This window comes from Podarcis raffonei, chromosome 2 (assembly GCF_027172205.1).
Source record: "Podarcis raffonei isolate rPodRaf1 chromosome 2, rPodRaf1.pri, whole genome shotgun sequence".
NCBI classification, from domain to species: Eukaryota; Metazoa; Chordata; class Lepidosauria; order Squamata; family Lacertidae; genus Podarcis; species Podarcis raffonei.
This window is the reverse complement of record NC_070603.1, coordinates 85901663-85922055: the sequence shown is the minus strand read 5'-3', so window position 1 is coordinate 85922055 and position 20393 is coordinate 85901663. Positions and strand designations below refer to the sequence as shown.

The 20393-nt window shown below is 41.0% G+C and overlaps 2 protein-coding genes across 2 annotated transcripts in view; both read left to right on the top strand.

Moving 5' to 3' along the window:
- The window catches only part of PODXL2 (podocalyxin like 2), a 52342-nt gene extending 47533 nt beyond the window's left edge, over nucleotides 1-4809 (top strand). The window contains exons 6-8 of the mRNA XM_053377994.1: nucleotides 2091-2152; nucleotides 3950-4129; nucleotides 4300-4809. Coding sequence (XP_053233969.1) covers nucleotides 2091-2152; nucleotides 3950-4129; nucleotides 4300-4509 — 452 coding nt within the window. The 3' untranslated portion in view covers nucleotides 4510-4809. The remainder of the gene's footprint in view (nucleotides 1-2090; nucleotides 2153-3949; nucleotides 4130-4299) is intronic.
- A 6396-nt stretch (nucleotides 4810-11205) lies between these two features.
- Nucleotides 11206-20393, top strand: part of ABTB1 (ankyrin repeat and BTB domain containing 1) — a 47452-nt gene continuing 38264 nt past the window's right edge. Inside the window, exons 1-5 of the mRNA XM_053377995.1 lie at nucleotides 11206-11937; nucleotides 14325-14387; nucleotides 15950-16005; nucleotides 18592-18736; nucleotides 19472-19631. Coding sequence (XP_053233970.1) covers nucleotides 11882-11937; nucleotides 14325-14387; nucleotides 15950-16005; nucleotides 18592-18736; nucleotides 19472-19631 — 480 coding nt within the window. The 5' untranslated portion in view covers nucleotides 11206-11881. The remainder of the gene's footprint in view (nucleotides 11938-14324; nucleotides 14388-15949; nucleotides 16006-18591; nucleotides 18737-19471; nucleotides 19632-20393) is intronic.

The window sequence follows — 20393 nt, the reverse complement described above, 5'->3', positions numbered from 1 at the left end:
AACATGTTATGGTTAATATATGAGTGGCACCACAAGCAGTGTCCCATGTCACTTTTTCTCTATAATCTCCCCCATAACATTTTAGTAGGGCAAAACAGTGGAACATGATGTCAGTGTTTTCCCACTGAAACGCAGCTGCAAGTATCTGTGTGCATGTATGTATAATTCTTAATGCTTTATTATTTCAATTTTGCAACGGGCAACATTTCAATAAAACCGGCACCATTACTGCCACACCAAATGCAATGTCTTGGTTCAGTGGAACTGTCGCAGTGGTGGGTCTCTGTGAAACCATTTAAGTGAGCAGAGGAATAGTTTCTCTGCTTTGCTACCCCCACCAAGTTGATTACTTCCAAGGCTGCTCAACTTGGAATATTTCAGTCACTCTGTGGCTACCTTTCTTGAGATTTGTACAGAGAGAGACCAAGCAGCCACCAGTGCTGCTACTCAATCTGAGAATCCCTATTAAGTGTCTCGATGCCTCTTGGCCTGAGGCTTCTCAGTCCACTTTGGTCTCTATGGAAACAACACACAGTAATGTGCTTCCTTTGTGGCCAAAAGCCTAGGATGCTCTAGGACATATGGTGTTTATTTTATTTTATTCATTAGAACATTCCATCCGTTTTGAGACAGCATACAACAAATACTAAAGACATAACATCTACATGAAAGGAAACATAAAAAGGAAAATGCAGCAGGTGATCGGTGTATGATATATAACAATAATATGTAGTAATATTGAAACACTAGCCTTGGGCTGCCAAGACAATCCCTGCAGCCCTGCCTTGAGGCAGTTCAGGGGAAAGAGAAGCATTGTTTAGATCCCCATTAATTTTTGTTTCTAATTGGGCAACCTTCTTCCTGGAAACGTGTGGCTTTCCTTATGCTGCTGAAAGTGGCTGCAGAAAACTTTGACAGAAAACTGTTGCAGTATCTCTAGAATTCTAAAATAATTATCTCAGGGCAGCTTGGAATGGTCTCATCTGTTTGCCTAAGAAGATTTGTTGTTCTTTCTTTCTTTCTTTCTTTCTTTCTTTCTTTCTTTCTAATTTTTTTTATTTAAACAAACAAAAGGGGGGAGGCAACTTTTAAACAATAGTACATCATGTGGTATTTTACTTTTCATTTTTTAATACAAATCACTAAGATTGAGTCTAGACATTTACCAATGGCAAAAAGTATCATAAAAGTATATCACAGTCATTGTTAAATAAACTACCTCATTAAATGATGACTTTCTGCACAATTGATACGAAGCCATTTGTTTTTCCAATCTTATACGGTTGGTATTGAATTTTCAATGGAATGTAAATTAATCGTTCGGCAAGGGCATTTCTCTGTAATCAAAAGGGCTTGCCACTGTAGTAATCACTGGTGGTTTGGGCAGCTCCCAGAACCGGGACTATGTGTCAAATTATAGACCTTAGCAATATTGTGAACTAAAGTAATCTCCTCCACAAATTGACAATTAGTTGGTATAAAAGAGGAAGAAAAAGAGATGAAGTTCAACACACTTCTTCTTGTCCACATTCTCCTTGGCTTATACCCAACTGACTGGGAAAATAACCATGTTTGACAAGAAAGCCATGTAAGAGCTGACAAATGGTTTTCTAGACATTTCACTGTGTGGTCACTACTACAGATATTGCCAGTTTGGGAAGAAAGCAAAGCTGATAAGCCATCCATCATTTTCACTGGGATACCCTCCCACCCACATTTCTGAGAATCATAAGCTATGGTTGATTTACTGTCAGATTTGGCAGTGGAACAATCAGTGGGGAAAGAGTGGATTCAGCAGATCAGATTTGAAGTAGAACCACTGATTTGCGGAGGGAGGCATTTTATATTTCCTGCTTTCTGGATTCCTTTATTCCTCTCCTTCATCTGTCTCTGCTTACACACATTGTAGCTGATACTCTTGAGTTCTGAAATTGATCTAGTGCTCTGAAAGGTGTATCCTGTATTATTATACACTCAGGAAATTCTTCTTTAATACAGGTATTCTTCTTCTCCAGAAATGCAAGTGTGTTAAAGAAGAGCACATTGAACTAATGTTTCTATCCCCCCCCCCCATGTGTTTCATCCTCTAGGAGTTGTCCCAACAAATGATGTTCTCCTGGCACTAGGTGACATGCGGAGGAGCTTAGCTGAGGTAAGACCTTGTTCAGTCACACAGCAAACAATGCAGTTAAATTGCCCACCTTGAAAATTAGCCCCATGCTCTAGCCTAGCTGGGCTCTGAGCCCGGAATAGGCAAAGCAACAGCTCAGCATTCAGTGCAGAAATCCCTTCTTTCCTGTTTAGTAACTGCTGAGTCATCAAATGCCAATTTCTGTTAGCTATGACTGATTCTGGGGATTGTCTCTTTACACTGTGCACTTTTTAAAAAGTTACCATTATAGTCTTTTGAGATCCTGCTTGTCCTTGCTGAAGAGCATAGAGAAATGCAGAAATGATTTTCTGCATCTGTCACACCAAAAATCAGTTGGAGCGTTCTGAAGATGTTGCCTGTGGGGTCTTTTGAAGGCATGGTGAACCTATAAATCTTTTCTATTCACTGTGCACGGGGATTCATAGTTTTCTTGTTTGGAGCAGCTGAACTTTCACATTTGATCTCTGAAATGCCTTTGTCGTCTAGGAAGCTTATCTCATTCTCTGTTCAAATGAAAATATGACCTTACATTGTCCTTGGGCATGCTTTGTACCCAATCTACCATGTTACATGGACAATGTGAAGCTCTATAGAACTTTAATCAAGGTCACAAGAACTTAGAAATTGGCTGAGGGCCTTTCTGCATGATCACATCAGCCAATGTGTAATATTCTCCCAAGTGACTTCTTAGTGATATCGAAGTGATATCTTATATATTTTGTGTGAAATAACCTCACTGTATTTGGATAGCTGTGTTGCTGTTTGCAACTTTACAAAAAAAAATCTTGTTAGTAGATAAACATAGCTTTAAAAGAACTGAAGGAAGAACAAACAAAAAATATCCCTAAAAGAAATGACTCATAAAATGCTTTAGACATTGAGAAGAGGTTTGCTCCCACTTGCAACAAATTAAATCACAAACACTAGCAGTTGATGTCTGTAACTTTCCACCCAATAATCACAATAACAATGGACTTGCTGCCTGGAGGAATTCATTTTCCCCAGTATTGTGCTCTGATGGTTCAGAAAATGTGACATACTACTTCTGCACTGTATAAGGCAGAGACTAGTGGAATTATATCTGTGAGCTGGAAATTACCTACAGAGTTCACAGAACTCACTACAGGTGAGATCCACATGTGCCTGCCTACACTGTAGGAATGCATAAGCAGCAGACTCACAAAAGAATTGCTCCCCTTTGATTAGTTTCTTTGAACACCAAAACCCTTCAGCAAGAAGCCTTATTGCTTGAGTCCATGGCGCCCAATTCTGATGGCTCATTAGAAAAGCTCTTCTTTGGGAGCAAAATTGGAGGGTAGGGGCTAAAAGGAGCCCCCAGTGGATGATCTGTCTCACAGACCTGAGCCTCAGAACCTGTTTTTAGAAATCAAAATAAGAACTGCCTCTTCCTTCTTTGCCAACATAATATGCACCCCATCTTCTGTTACTGACTCCTGATTCCCCACAATCTAGCAGAATTTCCTCCTACAACACACTGCCTCCATTTCTGAACACATATGCCCTCCATTCATTGTCCCCAACCAGGGCTACGCTGTGCTACAGCTCAGGCCAAGAGTCTTATTTTCAGTAACCAAAGATTTGAGTTTATTGTGGTATGCAGTTTTCATAATCCATTTTGACTTAGTCATCTTCAGGGATAAAATATCACATCTTACTGCAGTGATTCACTTAAAACATTAGTCTAAAGATTTCTAGAACTACTTGCCTCTGAAGAAGGCAATTTATGCAACAAAGTCCTGAGAACAGATTGGAAATGCAACTATTTTTTGTTTTTAGATTGGAATTCAGAACTACACAACTACTTCAAGTTGCCAGTCACGTCCCAGCCAGACCCATAGTGACTATGGAAAGCTTTTTGTGGTGCTGGTCATTATTGGCTCAATCTGTGTCATCATCATTATAACAGGACTGATTTACAACTGCTGGCAGAGGCGCTTGCCCAAAATGAAGAACATGGTGAGTCCCAGTGTGGCATCTGGCTTGAACTCTTATTCTTCGAAGGATGGAGAAGGATTGTAGGAAGTGCTTCCTGATTTGCCTACCTTCCTTCCTAAACGTCAGGCTTTTGAATAAATAAATAAATAAACATTTTCTCTCGCATCTTGTTTGTCCCATTTCTTTTTCAGTCACATGGGGAGGAGCTACGGTTTGTGGAGAACGGCTGCCATGACAATCCGACCTTGGATGTAGCCAGCGACAGCCAATCAGAAATGCAAGAAAAGAAGCCAAGTGTGAATGGTGGGGGAGCTGTTAATGGACCTGAGAGCTGGGATGTCCTCATTAACAAGCGGGCAGGCGAAGAGGGAGATGTGTTTGAGGAAGATACACACCTTTAAAAGAGGAGCCGGGTGTTTCTGATTGCACTCTTGTTTGACTTAAGGGCCATTTGGTGAGGGTGGCTCCTCAGGAACTTACTTTTTCAGGTTTGGAATGGATCTGCCCATCACGGTCCTGAGGCACCATCACAGTCCTGGAGTCGGAAGGGCCACCCTGAGCAGAGTGGGTGGGGGGTGGGGCGTGTTTGTGTGTTGCTGTCAGTAGCGCCAATGTTTAATCACTTTTAAATGCACTTGCTCTAGTTCTTTGGTAGGAGTGGAGGATGGCCAGGTTTGAAAAATAAATGGTATCAAGGCTTAGCATTGCCCCAGAGTGGTGTTTACTGAAGGATTCATCACAGAGGCAGTAGGCCAGTTCCGCACAGGAAAAAGGGGGTTCACAACCTCTCTCAAAAGGTACAGTGGCAGCAAGGAAAGACGGCATATTTCTTGTCTAGGCTTCGGATATGATGCATTAAGACAGTCTTGCAATTCACCACTCACCTTGTTGCCCAGCATGAGAAACGTTTCCTTCTAGTGAATGGCCAGCAGGATTTTCTACTCAAGCTGCAAAATGGTTCATAACTGTTAAGTGCTGGGCTGACAGATGTATTGTGTGAGCTGGTAATTTTAAAAACTCTGTAAGGTTGCTATTTAGGCAGAACAAATCTATTCTGCTCAGGTACCTGACAGAGCCTAATTTTAGGTGCTAGCAGGATATTACATTGCCCCTTCCCTTACTATGACATTTCGCAGTAATAGCACCTTTTGTGGATCCAAACCTAGTGGAAACTACAGAATTTGACCATGCCCTGAACTGCTTGGTTGATCTGAATCCAGAAAAGTATTTTTCTAATACAGAACGAATTCCTGCTATCACCTTCACAAGTTTCCTGGACTGGCAATTAGAGATCAGAATTTTGGGGCGGCAGTGGGCAGGGAAGCCAGCTGGGAAGTCTCCTTCACTTTAGTTAATGCACTTACTATAACAGCTACGCTGATTGCTGCGCAAGTCTTGTTTGATTGACCTTGAATGAAACAGATGGAAAACTTAAGTGTCCTCTTCTGTACCAGTGGAGTAAATTTTGATTTCATCTACACAGCTATATGTCAGGAATAGGTCAGTTTAAACAAATGAGGTTAGTACCTTAGTACAGTAATACCTCTGGGATCAAAACTAGGCTCAAGGGCTGCCATATGAATGCTTTGTTAGCATGCCTTGGGCAAACTAGAATGCCCCAGGCTTCTTTGAGAAGCACTTGCATATGCAGAACCTCCCATTTTCAGTGCTGATGGCTGGTCTCAACATATTTTTGCTTCCTTTTCTCCAGAATGTTACTCCGTTACACACATCTCATGGCTTGTCTCACTTCAAAAGGAAAATGACCAACACAAAAACTTGTTATGATTGCCTGTCTGGCTCAACCGAGTTGCCATTAATAATACTTGCTCTTTAACAGAACCATCACACACAAAGATTCATGTATATTTAATGGAGATTGCCGATGAACTTGTAATGGAAATCTGTTAGCATCCAATCCGTAGCTCTCTCTGAGCACTGAAATCTGATCTCCCAAAGACATAAAGCAATCTTGTCAGCACAGTTTAATTTCACATATAAATACTGCATAAATCTTACGTACAGTATTGCTAGGATTCTTTTTAAAAAATTGTTCAGATGTTAGGCAACAGTATTAGTTCCCTAGCCAAATTCCAACTAAAATATTCAATTTATGTGAATATCAGGACTGCATTTTCTCTCTGCAGGGGAGATATGTGCCAGGAAAACTATCTCTAAATGTTTATTCTTTTTCATGGTTTGGATTCTATGCAGTCATATTGCTGCACGGAGCTCATTCAGGATTTTAGAGATCTTTTACATCTTCCCCTATTTATTTATTTTACTCCATGCTTTCTTTTTCCCTTCATTAGAGGTTTCTTCCATTTTGTCCTATTTTAGGGTTTATGAGAGCAGTTAGTCATTATCTTCTTTGCTGTAGTTTTTTACTTGTTTAAGATTTAACACACACATACACTATTTCCTCTCTACAATGAGTTAGGTTTGTTATAATCTTTGTTATATACATGGAGCCACACTGACATCTGGTGGTGGCTGAGAAAAATGCATTCAAGGAAAAATAGTTTTGTTCTTGCGCCGCCTTCAAACACACAAAATACCATGATTTCAATACCTACTGTTAACTGATTAGCATTTAAGAAGGAGCGGTTAGAAATGAAACTACAGGCCAACTCTACTCCAAAGTAGACGAAAGGAAGCCAGCAGAGCACTTTCCAATGACATCTAGAATTAAGCTCGTGGGAATAGTGATGATAGACCTTGAATCTTTAATCATATGGATTTAAAAATTAGCATAGAGCTATAATCCTGTTGGCTTCACTACTCGTCGTATGAAAAAATAGAGGAAAGGGAGCAATCCTTAATTATTACTAGAGATATGTTTTACTGGACCAGCTTCTTTTGTTGGTGTGAGAAGTATGCAAGCTTTTGAATGACGGTAAAACTCTTTAAACAGTTAGAATGACCTCACAAAACTTTTTGAGTCACCTTCTGATTTAATGCAATGTCATGCTATCATAAAATAATTCTTTGTAAGCCCACTATTTTGAGGACTGGATCATTTAGTACTGTAGATGGTGAACCACTTTCAGACAAGGAGATGTGTGTTCCTACAGAGATGAGAAATTACCATTCCCCTGGATGTAGGGTACAAGCGAGAGACATTAAAATAAATGAAGGGACTGTATAGTCTTAGTCCAGATACTACACCACACGATTATCTATGCTAAGCATAATTAAGAACCCACACTATGGTTTCAGCTTCCAAATGTACAACTCTGCACTCAGCTTCTAAACTTCTAAACTTCACAAATTCGCTTCTTTCACCATAGTGCTCCATAGAGCAATGTCCTTAAGTGATTTGTCAATGGTTTGTGAATTCAGACATAAGGGCAAATTACAATCGGTACAAACTGTGGTTTGCAAACCAGCTTCCAGTGTTGGTTTGATATAATGGTTTACAAAGGATTTCTATTACGTCTCCATATAGCCAAATAGTCACAAAGAGAGATGCTTCACTCAGCTTCATGGACTACTGCCCTTACTTGATGCATGGTTATGACATTCTAGGTCAATATGTAAGGAAATGCAGGGAGGATATGAGAATTCTTGGCAACTCAGCATGGTCGCGTGGTGACAGCCTTGCACTTTGAGAACCACTGACTCAGAAAATATCTATGGGCTACCTAACTTAACATCTGGTGCAGAAGCCTCTCTGCTGATTGTTCCAGCAGTGGACAAGAGTACAGATTGCTACACAGATGTCTCTCAGCAGGACTTGCCTCGGACCCTGTTTTCTCATGAATCTCTGATGAAACTAAAGCATACTTTTCCACTCTCTAAAACCAAACACAACTCCCTCCTCCCAACTAAAAAAACTAATAAAGGCTGAGGAATCTGCTGTCCTAGTTCTTTTGTTACATGCTTGTGAAGATAAAGCCTCTGATACTACTATTAGCCTTACTATCCTGGCTCCTACACTGCTATATTACATTAAGGATATGAATGGGGTAGTGTGGATCTCCAAATCACTGCAGTGATTCCCAAATGAGAGATTGAGAATCAGCTGGATAAGAGTGGGATGGATAGATTGCAGCAGAGAGCTGCAATGGTTGGGGAAGAATTATAAATCAAATTATTCTGATTGAGATGATCCCATTAGAAAGACAGACTGCAACCCTAGACCCACATAAAATTAATTGAACTTACTGAGACATATTTCTGAAAAAACATGCACAGCATAAAATGTACTGTTAACTTTTAAACATTTGGGAAACGCTGCACGATTGCTTCCTCTCATCCCCGAGTCTTATTTTTCTAAGGAGACTGAGAAAGTTGACCTTCATTTGGAAAGTTTCCTTAATATACATAAAAGTAGGATTCTTTTCTTGATGGAAATTTTACATACTCCAAAATGTGATGGTTTTATCATCTGTCATTTCACTTGCTAGCAAATGTTCCTTAGTCACCAGTAGCACTTTTTGAAATAAAGTTTCTGGTCAAAATACAGAATCTCCTGTGTTCATTTCCCCAGCATGCACTACTGACTTAAGCCTCAGCTTGAAGAAAAAGATTGCTATGTTGTATGTGTGCAATATTTGTACATGCACAATGCATGTGTTATGGTGAGGGTTGAAATTTGGTAAGGCATACTGAACACAGGTTTTGGAATTAACCGAGGGAACATTACATTTATTCATCAATTTATATCCTGTCCTTCCTCCCAGAAATATGGAGTGATATTTTAGTGGTGAAAGGTAGATTAGGTTGAGAGAAAGTAGCTTCCTCAACTGTTCTATCAGCTTCATAATGCAGCAGAGTTTGAATCTGGGATTTGATTAGTTGTGTTTCTTCAAACAAAGACCTCCTGATCTAATTGGCTGCATTAGCAGCTGGAAGAAGCTAACCAGGGCTATAAATGGGGAACAACCTAGCAAGGGAGTCCCATCTAATGAAACATTTTGGCCCCAGTGATAGCACCAAGGTAACAAATTATTAAGCAGTCAAACAGACTAATGCCACCCATTTAATCAATCAATCAAGAGCTCTGTGCTAGGGCTAAATCTTAGAGGTGTTAAGTCTCTATAAGAGACTTAAGCTAGTTTTCAGTTCTGCCCAAGCAGTGAAGTTTAGAGGGGACATGGTAAACCAGAAATCTAGACTAAATCCCAATTTTGGAGAAATGTTTAAAAAATCAATTAATATATAGTTCCGTACAGTACAGAGTCAGCTTTAAATTATAAGGTAGGCTTAGCTTTTAAATCAAGTTCAGTGTTGCCATTCTTAGAGAAGTGGAAAGTGTGAAGACGGAAAAGTTCATTTTTCAAAAGTTGCTTTATTGCACGTGGGCCACTCCCACACCACCCCCAGGTTTGAATCTTCAGGAACAGACACTTGTAAGAATAAGTTAACATTTCAAAAATGGAGGATTGAAACCCTACACTATCAAAATCACTCCATCAATGGATCTGTTTAATGAAGACAGTAGAATTTTTGTTAATTTATCGTTTTAACATTTGTAATGCTAAGTATACCAAACAAATAATTTCTATGACTCACACTATCTTCAACTGCATGTGCAAGAAAGGTGACTCAAGCTGGGTTGTTTATCTTATGTTGCCCTGTCATGTTTTGCCATGCAGAAAAGACAAGCATGGTGTACTTTGAACCAAAGATCTCACTTTGACTCAAACAAAAAACCTGTTCAATATCAGGACTGAGTTCTACCGCTAATATAAAAACAGTGTTTGCCAAGAACAAGTGTTTTATCTTCCTATTTTATACTGGGAGCTTGATTGTGGCATCACCTATTTTGTTAACTACGGTAAATGGGAGATAGATGCCTTGAAAAAAGGAATTTTATATAGAATTTAAGAGGACTCTTACCACTGAAAAACCACCAGTCCCTGCTTGCCTGAAGCACCCCATGCAAACTGATCCACCAAAAACTCACTAGGTGGCTCTGCCCCATTACCACCAAAGCTCACCTGCTTTTAGCTCTGTACTGAACAGGTATTTTAAAGGCACAAGTCGGTAACACTTATGAGCATACGTATAGCTATGAGCATATACGAGTGCTATTTGCACAACCTCAAAGGCTAGTAAATGCCTCCTGGATGGACCTATGGGAAACTCAAGGACATGAGCACAATAGCCCTCTCTTACTCTTGAATCCCAGATTCAGGTAGGTAACTGTGTTGGTCTGACACAGTCAAAATAAAAAATTGTCCAGTAGCAACTTAGAGACAAACTAAGTTTGTTCTGGGTATAAGCTTTCCTGTGCATGCACACTTCTTGAATCCCAGTAGCTGGTATTGATCCTGGGGATACCACACACCCCAGTGACTTGTAGCCATTTGATTAGCACTTTCCATGAATTTGCCTAGCCCCTTCTTTAAATGCATTCAAATTGGTGTCCACCCCAACTTCTTGTGGAAGTGAGTTCCTGAGTTTAACGATACACTGTATGAAGTAGTACTTCCTTTTGCCTATCCTGAAGCTTTAACCACTTAGCTTCAGTGGAGACTCAGGTACTACAATTATGAGAGGGAGCAAAACGTTTCTCTATTTACTATGAATAATTGTACACACCTCTATCACGCCTACACTTACCCTAGTTTTTTACCAAATTAAAACGTCTCAGGCAATTAGCAGCTTAAAATGCAACAAAGCCGTGGCCTCCACAACTCCTATTTGTGAAGCTGTCATCTGCGGGTAAGCAATGGGCGTCCCACATGCACACACCCCGGTTTAACTGGTCGGTTTTAAGATTGCCTTTCGGATTAAAGCTGGTTTGAGGGGAAACACATCAAGCGGCAGCATTTCTCAAGAAACTACAAGATAGCTCTGGGTTGTGTGCACACGGATTCAACAAAACACTTCCGTCGCCCCCTTTTCGCATCTTTTCTAGCTTGATAACATCACTTATTTTGGAGACGAAGAGAACTGAACAGAACAGTCTTCCTTCCATACAATAAAAACTTGAGTAGGAAAGCGCATGGGTGGCTGCCTCCCTTTTCTGCTTCTCCTACTTGCTTGCGGCCCTGCAACGAGAGACACTGGGGGTTTTATTCCTCCTGGTCTCATGACATTTTTTTTATTTTATTTTCCATTCCTCTGGGGAGAGGCCACCACGCGAAGAACACGGCGTCAGAAGTAACCTGGAAGCTCCCTTCCGCGAGCAGACAAAGTCATTGTCCGCTTCAGCCTCGCTCCGACCGAGGCTTCCGGGCCACAGATTTGCAGGCGGCAGGCGGGGCGCTGGAGGAGCCCGAACTTATTAAAAACACGAAGCCCCAACCCTTTTGAAAACAATATTTATATATATATAGACGCACAAACGCCGGTGCTAATCCTCGCTCTTGGCAGCGGGGAGAGGAGGAGGCGGCGGCATCTAATCGCGGGCGAATCACAGAACGAACCGAGGCGGGCTCTCGCGCAAACGGGGCGCAGCAGCAGGAGGAGAAGCGCGCGCGGCGCCTGGAGAAGCGGCAGCTGCTGCTCGCCCGTCCGGGGCTTTGCCAGACGGCGGGGGGAATTAAAGCCGCCCAGGCACGACGCCGGCCTTCCGCAGCCGCCCGGTCTTCTAGGCTGACCCCGGCGAGGTGGGCGGGCCTGCGCGCCGCCGGGTCCCCCAGGAAAGGGCGGGGAGCGAGGCCGGCCTCCTCGCTGGTGTGGAGCAGCCTCTCCGGCGCCGTGTTTACATCCGGCGCCGCTTGCCCTGGGCTGCCCTGCTCCTCCTCCTCCTGGGCCTGCTCCCGCTGAAGCCGCCTTCGCTCCCCTAGGCCGGGTCAATGCGGCGCTTTCCGGCGGGCTATGGACACCAGCGACCTCTTCACCAGCTGCAAGAAGGGCGATGTTTTCCGAGTGCGGTGAGGCCCTTGCCCAAGTTATGGGGTGGGGGGGACCCCCGGGAGGTGCTGCGCCTTGGCAGAAGCTGGGGCTAGGGAGCTTAATAGGGGGCTGTCCCTTGAGGTTCCGGTTTGGGGAGCACCTGAATGGCAGGTGGAGGTTTAGGGGCTGCCCTGGGACTTAAGGTAAACTCGTCTATTTTTGTCCCTAGCTTTCCTCGAAGTTTGTTGTGTGTGTTTAGGATGTTTAGATGTCTCTTCTAGACAGCAGCAAAAAAAGGGCTGCCTGAGAAGTAAAACTGGGAAGCTATTTAGAACAAGCTTCTGGGCTTGTTTGCACACATGAAAGCAATAACCTGGGTGAGAGGGCTCTGGGCATGTACAAAGTGCCTTCGGTAACCCCAGCTAATGCCTTCTCCACCCACCTAGGCTTAAAGGGAGGAGAGACTTCCAAAATAGGAGCTTGGAAGTTCTAGGCAAGGCGGATTTCTGGCGCACACTACTTTTAGAAAGCAAACATGGGGCATAGGGGAAGTACTGGCTGGGGCTGAAAAAATAGAATGGAGGATATTGGGCACAACCAGGGATATTTTGGAGGGAGGTCACAGATCTGTGAGGGGAATAGGGAACAAGCATGGACTGGATAACTTAAGAGTTCTGTTGGGTGTGGCAGCTCTTTGGTCTTCAACTGGTGGGTTGGAACCCAGGACTGTCACAGCCTGATCTAGCATGTTGCAGCAGCAGCAATACCATCATACAAATATGTGGTAATATTTTTTTGTTAAAAAACGGGTTTACAGATGCATGTTTTAGTTAAAAGTTGAGTCTTAGGTCTGGGAACATTGAAGATTATTGTGGCAGAGAAAAAGTTAGGGGGCAGATAAACAGTTAGGAAGCAAAGAAATTCTTTTCACCTGCCTGTTTGCCAACCTTCCCTCCCCAAGCTATTCATATTTGGCAATAGAATGGCTGCTACTGTGTTACTTCATATCCCTAATGGGAGGCCCCAAGTTCTTGCTGTGTTTTTAAAAAGGAAAACAACTTTTGCCTCTTCTGCCTATCAGCTCAGCTTCCTGTCCTGAAACAGCTGACTACTTTAGATATCCCCTGAGAGCAGGACCAAAAGGAAACAGACGCATAAAAAGGCAAATGGTATTTTAAGGCTTTATAAACACATTTTCTCCTTTTTTAAACTGAAGATGTTGTAGAATATAAACTATATGCTGCTTTTCCACACACGTGTGCCCAGCGTGACTCAACAGAATACAAGCACTGTCACAAAACACATCATTACAAAGACAAAACAGTTAACATGACAGTAATTCATGAATAAAAGAATAAATATATACCAATCATATATTTTAAAAAAACTATCAATTAATTTCCTGATTCATTGCATTAAGATGTGGTAACAGCCAGAAAAGTAATGTTGATCACAATATAATATCAATTCAAATTCATTGTGATGTGCATAATCACCATAAGTGATGCTATCCATCAATTTCAGTGTCAATCTTAAGAACTTACAACTCTCAGGTGCAACACAATTTGCAAGCAGAAACACAAAAAAGGACAACAGTAGCAACATACTTGGAGAACAGCAACCAGTTGTCTTAAGGTTTTTAAATAATGACTAATTTTTGCTCATGATTTAAAAATGTCATTTATATTTAAATTCATTCTACCCTCCCCCTTGCCTTTTTATTTAATTTTTGCAACCACCCTGTGAGATAGTCTAAATTCAGAGACAGGGGCTGACTTTATCCCCAGTCCTAGTCCAGTACTCTTAACCATTGCACCATACTAGCTCTGTTTTTTTAGGGCCTTTCCAGAAAGCAAAATAAAAACACAAACTATTTTTCTTTGTGTTTTCTGTGCTCCTGATAATCTGCATATGCACTGTTGTGCCCCCATAGAATTGGTGAGGATATTTCTCACTATTTTTTTAAAGAAAAACAAAAAAAGAGGGGAGGTGTGTGCTACTGGAATGTAGAGCAGGAGTAGCCAATATGATGCCTCCAGATGTTAGACTAAACTGTCCATCATTCCTCAAATGGCCAAGGCCGATGGGAGGTGGAATCCAAAACATCTGGAGGGCAGCATGTTGGTTTCTTCTGATATTTTGGAAATTACACAGACTTAAAAATCAATGGTGGGGGTAAAGGAGAATAAATGTAATAGCCTTGTTATTTTGTGTCCCTTCTTTTAAAGGTTGCATGGGCACTCCCAAACTTGAGCATTCTGTGAACCGCCCTGAGATCTTATGATGGGCAGTCTAATCTAATAAATAAAAATAATAAATAATAATAGGAAAAGGGGCTTTAAAAACAGGTAATTTCTGAAGCTGTAGCTGAAGTGAGTTAGATGAATTCTTAAGTGCTAAAGCTGTGCCCTTGTTTGTCTTTCAGATACCTTCTTGAACAGAGAGATGTTGAAATCAATGTCCGGGATAAATGGGACAGTACCCCTTTGTGAGTGCTTTGGCCTTGAGACATACATGCTGTTTGGTAACTTATACAGGATTTAAAGAAATGCTTTCAGGCATTGCAACGGTTCCTCATTTTACTTCTGTTGTTGTGTTCAAAAAAGAAAACATTTTTTTCTTCTATCCTTCTCCTACATTCTGCTCCCCATTGTATCAAGTTTTCAGTGTTCCCATGCTGTTTTTTGTTGACAAGGCTTGCTGTTGGAAATAATTTTCCTCATTCAGAACAATATTCTGGAAGGCAGTTGAATGCCTGCCACTGCTTTTGGGATAATTTGTGGCAACCATTTTACTAGCATTCTAAGAAGAGGCCTGCTCCAATTGCACCATTGGTTCATCCTGTCTAGCTCTGGTTAGCCATAATGTTCTGGGAAGGTTGCAAACAGGGCATGAAGACAATAGTCTTCTCTTGTTTGTCCCCAACATATGTTCATCAGCACTGTGCTACGTCTGTCATAAAAAAAAGTATAGAATGGGAATCCCTGGAGTTGTACAATGTGTCCTTGGGATATTGTCATGTCAGCCTTTATATGATTGCATTAGCTGCTGATCTATTTCCACATAAAATTCAAGGTACTGGATTTTATGTTGAAACCCCTAAGCATCTTAGGACCTAGGTTACTTTTCCTGCATACTTTTCCTATCACCTGTGATCATTGCTAGAATTCTATTGCCTTCTGAAGTGAGGTGGGTGGGAATTGGGAAAGGGATATTTTTCATTTTGCTGTCTCCAGGGAGGCCCACCTAGCACTAACAAGTCTGTCTTTACAGTAACAGATGGAAGACATTTTATTCACCCACACCTTTTAGTGTCAACTTTTAGAAGTTTTAAAAAATCTGGGATTGGGTTTTACACGAGAGTTACTGCTGCCTTTATCTCGCTGATGGAAACTGCTCTGAAAGTCTTGACTAATAGAGCAGGATGTAGATACTTGCAATAGAAATACTAAGCATGTGCCCTAAAGTTCTTGTTGGTAAAGTTATCATACAGTGTTGGGCTGGTGTGCAGATTTCATCTCTCTCAATGTTGTCCCATAGAACTTGATGGGAGCACTGAAAACCAAGGCAGCTCTGTTTGCATGGTCCCACCCCTTCATCTGCATAGCCCTAGTCCATATCTCTTTTTTTTCTACTTGCACATGAAGCAAGCGCATATCTCATCACTAGAAAAGGAGTAGGAAAAGACTCTTGTTCTCCTTGTCACAACAGAAAGAAGTGAGAATGCTATGGAGAGGACTGGATCAATTTCTTGTAAGGAATTAACACCATGGGGGGAGCCAACGTGGTGCCCTCCAGATGATGTTGGACTACAACTTCCATCATCCCAACCATTGGCCATGCTGCTGGGGCTGCTGCGAGTTGCACTCCAACAACAACTGGAAGGCAACACATTCGTTGTCCCAACCTAATGTGATTTTAGGATCTTAATTAGATTGCAAAGTTGGTGCTGTGGGAGGACTTTTGAAGGCCATGATACATTGAATCAGCAAAACTTAGAAGTTTTCATTTCTAAGTGTCTCTTTCTTAACTCCTTCCTTGTCTTAACAGGTATTATGCTTGTCTCTGTGGACATGAAGAGCTTGTACGGTACCTTTTAGCCAACGGTAAGAAAAATGCTTCTTCTCCTGGAGACTGTGTGCCCAATATATATGGTCACCTGTGTGTCTCTAGAATTGTCACTGAAGGTACACCAGAATTAAAACAGTATAACCCTGCTCTGATGGGAAACTGCATAGCTGCTTTTGACCTGTTATGCTAATCAAAAAGCTAGAATCTTATTTTGCAAGGAAAACTTTTCCTCTCATGGTAGGGTGTTAGTACAGGGCTCAGTTTTTTACAAGTTTGTAGTACTAGCCATAGCGTGACATTAAAATTGGATCTTAGTCAATGGGGAGAGCTGCTATTTTTAATCTAGTCTGCTTGTTGCCATTTTGTTTAATAAAATGCACCTAAAAGTAAATGTCCATTTGATGTTTTACTACATTTTATATATGCTGTAAGCCACCCAGAGGAGTAATAATAATAATAAAAATAATAATCTCATTTTTTACTTTAAAAAACCCAAAAGTTAAGGCTCCTTGTTGGTACATTTAATATTTCTGTTCTCATCATAGCACCCAGCAGGGCAAAAATAAATGGATTTAGTGTTTGGCTTTACTAGAAGGAATAAATTCACCTGTAATACACTGAATCGGTAGCTGCCACCATTTACTGAATGACTAGTAGGAACAGTTATCACCAGGAATATGTGCTTTTGCTTGCAGATCTATCTAGGTTACCAAGTAACAAGTCTGCCAGCATCCATTCTTGAACCACCCAGCTCCCAAGGGCATTATTGCGCTGTTTCTTAGTAACTTGGCTAAAAGGACAAAGGCAATAATGTAGGGCAGAGCTTTTCATGTTGGTGGTACACTTTTTAGACATGCAAGATTTCACGACACAGTAATTCAGTTTTACTAGCAAACAAGAGGTTTAACTAACCCCTTTCCAGCCCTGGGAGCACTGTGAGAAGCATTCGTTGACTCACCTACACACTGCAGCCAACACTATAATGTGTCGCGACACACAGTTTGGAAAACTCTGATGTAGAGTGAGATAAGCTTAGTTCTCTCACCCACACCATCAAAATACATTGATTTCATTTAATCAATGTTGTTGTTGTTTAGTCGTTTAGTCGTGTCCGACTCTTCGTGACCCCATGGACCAGAGCACGCCAGGCACTCCTGTCTTCCACTGCCTCCCACAGTTTGGTCAAATTCATGCTGCTAGCTTCAACAACACTATCCAACTGTCTCATCCTCTGTCTCCCCCTTCTCCTTGTGCCCTCCATCTTTCCCAACATCAGGGTCTTTTCCAGAGAGTCTTCTCTTCTCATGAGGTGGCCAAAGTATTGGAGCCTCAGCTTCACGATCTGTCCTTCCAGTGAGCACTCAGGGCTGATTTCCTTAAGAATGGATAATCAGTGTTAGGTCTGTTGTTTAACAGGTACAAAGAATATAAATCCAGTCAGAGAAATAAAACAAAAGCATGGTTTCTAACTTTATTTATCAGAATATTTATAAACCACCAACACAATTATTATTGAGGTGGTATACAATACAGTCATTGAAAATAACAAAATTGTACAATTATAAAATCATAAGATGACCCAGGCTGAATCAGATTAAGTCTTTAAAAACACTTGGTGAAACAAATATATTTTCAGCAGGTGACAAAACATCAGGATTGTAGGCGCCTTTCAGATTTCCATAGGAACAGCATTTCAAACTTGGTATTAGATCATAATTCATAGCTTACCGCTAAAGCAAATAATAATCCTTCTAGGGATAAGAAATCCAAATCATTCTTTGGTGGAGTAATGTTGAATTTGGTAAGCATAGCTTGTCAGTGAACCGTAGCTACATGCAGACTCTATTAGAAATGGGTATATTCCAACCAATGCAGGCACAGACTTGAGAGAGAATTATATTGAATTTGGACAATAAATTTTATATTCCTAACTGTAGTTAAACACACAATCAAAAAGTTGTTTTAATTTTTCTGGGAAGCTTTTTAGCTTTCTTCTAACTTGTATTTTACTAAATATTTACAGTGTACTTTAAAAGAGATTCTTTTCTCTGTTTTTTAAATTGTAATAACTTCTCTCCAAGGAGCTCAATGTGGTGTTCATGGTTCTCCTCCTCAGTTTATCCTCTCATCAGCCCTGGGAAGTAGACAATGACCGTCCCAAGGTCACCCAGCAAGCTTCATGGCTGAGTGTGGATATGAACCCTGATCCTCATCCAACAATCCAGCTCATAGTGTAGCACACTCCACAATCCAGCTCATAGTGTAGCACACTGGATCACAGTGGTATGGGTGCAGCAGAAATGTTTTCTGTGAAATAGTGTAGAATGTATGCAGCTTCATGCAGCTATTTTCTTTTAAAACTGAGTAGTCTTGCAGTTGTCCCAAGGCAGAAATTAAGAGACTGGGTATTATGGTTGAATGTTAATTTTACTTCATGAGCTCTGCTTTAGACCAGAAGAACATATGAAAGTACTTGTAACGAGGGATGAAGGTTGTTCCAGTTGTTTAGTGGAAGCAGTTCTTAGTACTGTTCCGCAGAGAAAGACAATATCACATATGTAAATGATATGTCTCCTGTAATATGGCTTCAAACCTAAATTCCAGTTGGTATTGGTTTACAGGTGCCAAATGTGAAGCAAACACCTTTGATGGCGAGCGTTGTTTATATGGGGCCCTGAGTGATGCTATTCGGCGGGTGTTAAAGGAGTACAAGCAGATCACAGCAAAGTGCATGAAGAGAGACTACTATGATGTCTTCCTTCAACGGTAAAGAGAGAAGGGATGCCTTCATTGCAGGCGGTTAAGCATTAAAATGCATCTGTTTCCATTGGACTGCCACGCCCACTCCTTGGATGGCTGACCCCTCTTGCTTGTTTTGTTTCAGGAGATTCAAAAGATTTATTATGTTCTTGCCTTATGGAGGCTTGCTTGGGATGATGACAAGTCTGTCAAGCCACTGTTAGTAGATAGTAATTTGAAAGTTTCTATATATATATATGTAATTCCCTCCCCACTGAAAAAACTTCTCATACGGTATACATGATAAAACTGATTAATCACAATCTACTTTGTAAGTGGCAGAAGTAAATAAGACTACTTAATATATATGTGTGTGTGCAGTCCTGTTTATGGAATGCTGTCCCCAGAGAGGCTCACTTGGTAGCATCATTATATAGCTTTAAGCGTCAGGCAAAAACATTACTTTTTTCCCATGATGTAGAACTGTAATTTCCTGTGGCCTCGAGTGATTCAGATTCTGCCTTTTTAAGAAGAAGATTGTCATTTCATTTTTTCATTGTTTTTCTCTGTGCTGGTTTTAATGTATGTTTTTCTTTGTTTATATATTGTAAGTCACTTTGAGTTACCTTGGTAAGAAAGGAACCAATTAATAAATAATAAAGCATTATTTTAGAACCTTGATTTTGAAGGAACAAGATGCTCGCAGATGCTGAGTCCTCCAGTCCAGTTTTTTCAGACTTCTTGTTCTCATTCTCCTTGCAGACTTCTGGAACAGGGTTACCAGAGTGACATTGTATTCATTGTGCATGGGAAGTCTTTCTGCGCCCATCGCTGCATTCTCGGTGCCCGGAGTGCATATTTTGCAGAAATGTTTGAGACCAAGTGGAAGGGGAAGAATATCATAGCACTAAAGCATCCATTGGTGAGAAGACTCAAGCTTTGTTTTAACTGGAATAGTGTCTGCAGTTGGTGCTTGCTTTATGGTTTCATGTGCTAAGTCTAGACCCTGATTTACACATGCATCAGAATGAGACAGTAGAGTGGACTGTACCACTTAAGACTGTGGGTGAGGATGTCATTTCAAATACATTAAAAAACATAAAAATCAACTAACTAAAAAAACCATAAAAAGCAACTAACTCCATGAATTGGCTCATTGAGAGGAAGTTGTTCTGGGCTAGTCCTCTCACTGCCATGCTCCTTTTTTTCTTTTTTACTTGCAGTGAATATTGTTAAATTTGGAACACTCAAAATGGGCTTCTCCTGCTTGCAGTCTGAATGGTACAGTCCATTCTGCCACTTTATTCTGCTACACGGGTACCAAGCCTGATGTTACTAACTAATCAAGCTTCTTTAAAATAGTTTTACTTGGATTATCTCAGCAATGTTGATCTGGAACATTGTATTGAGATTTCATTGTGACTACTGTATTGAATCGCCCCTTCCTGTTCCTACTGGTAAACATAACAAACAAGCCATTCAACTTCTCACAAAACAGGTTTTTGTTTTTTTAAGCTAACTATATAAGTGGTTATCACAACTTGTGGTCAGCTCCACAAGTTAATTACTTTTTGAGTGACATTATTTAATGTTGTCACATGGTGCAAACTGAGCTGGCATTGAGGAAAAGGGAGATACAGCTAAAATCTTGCCCTTTTTGTTGCTTGCCTCTCCAGAGTTTGCA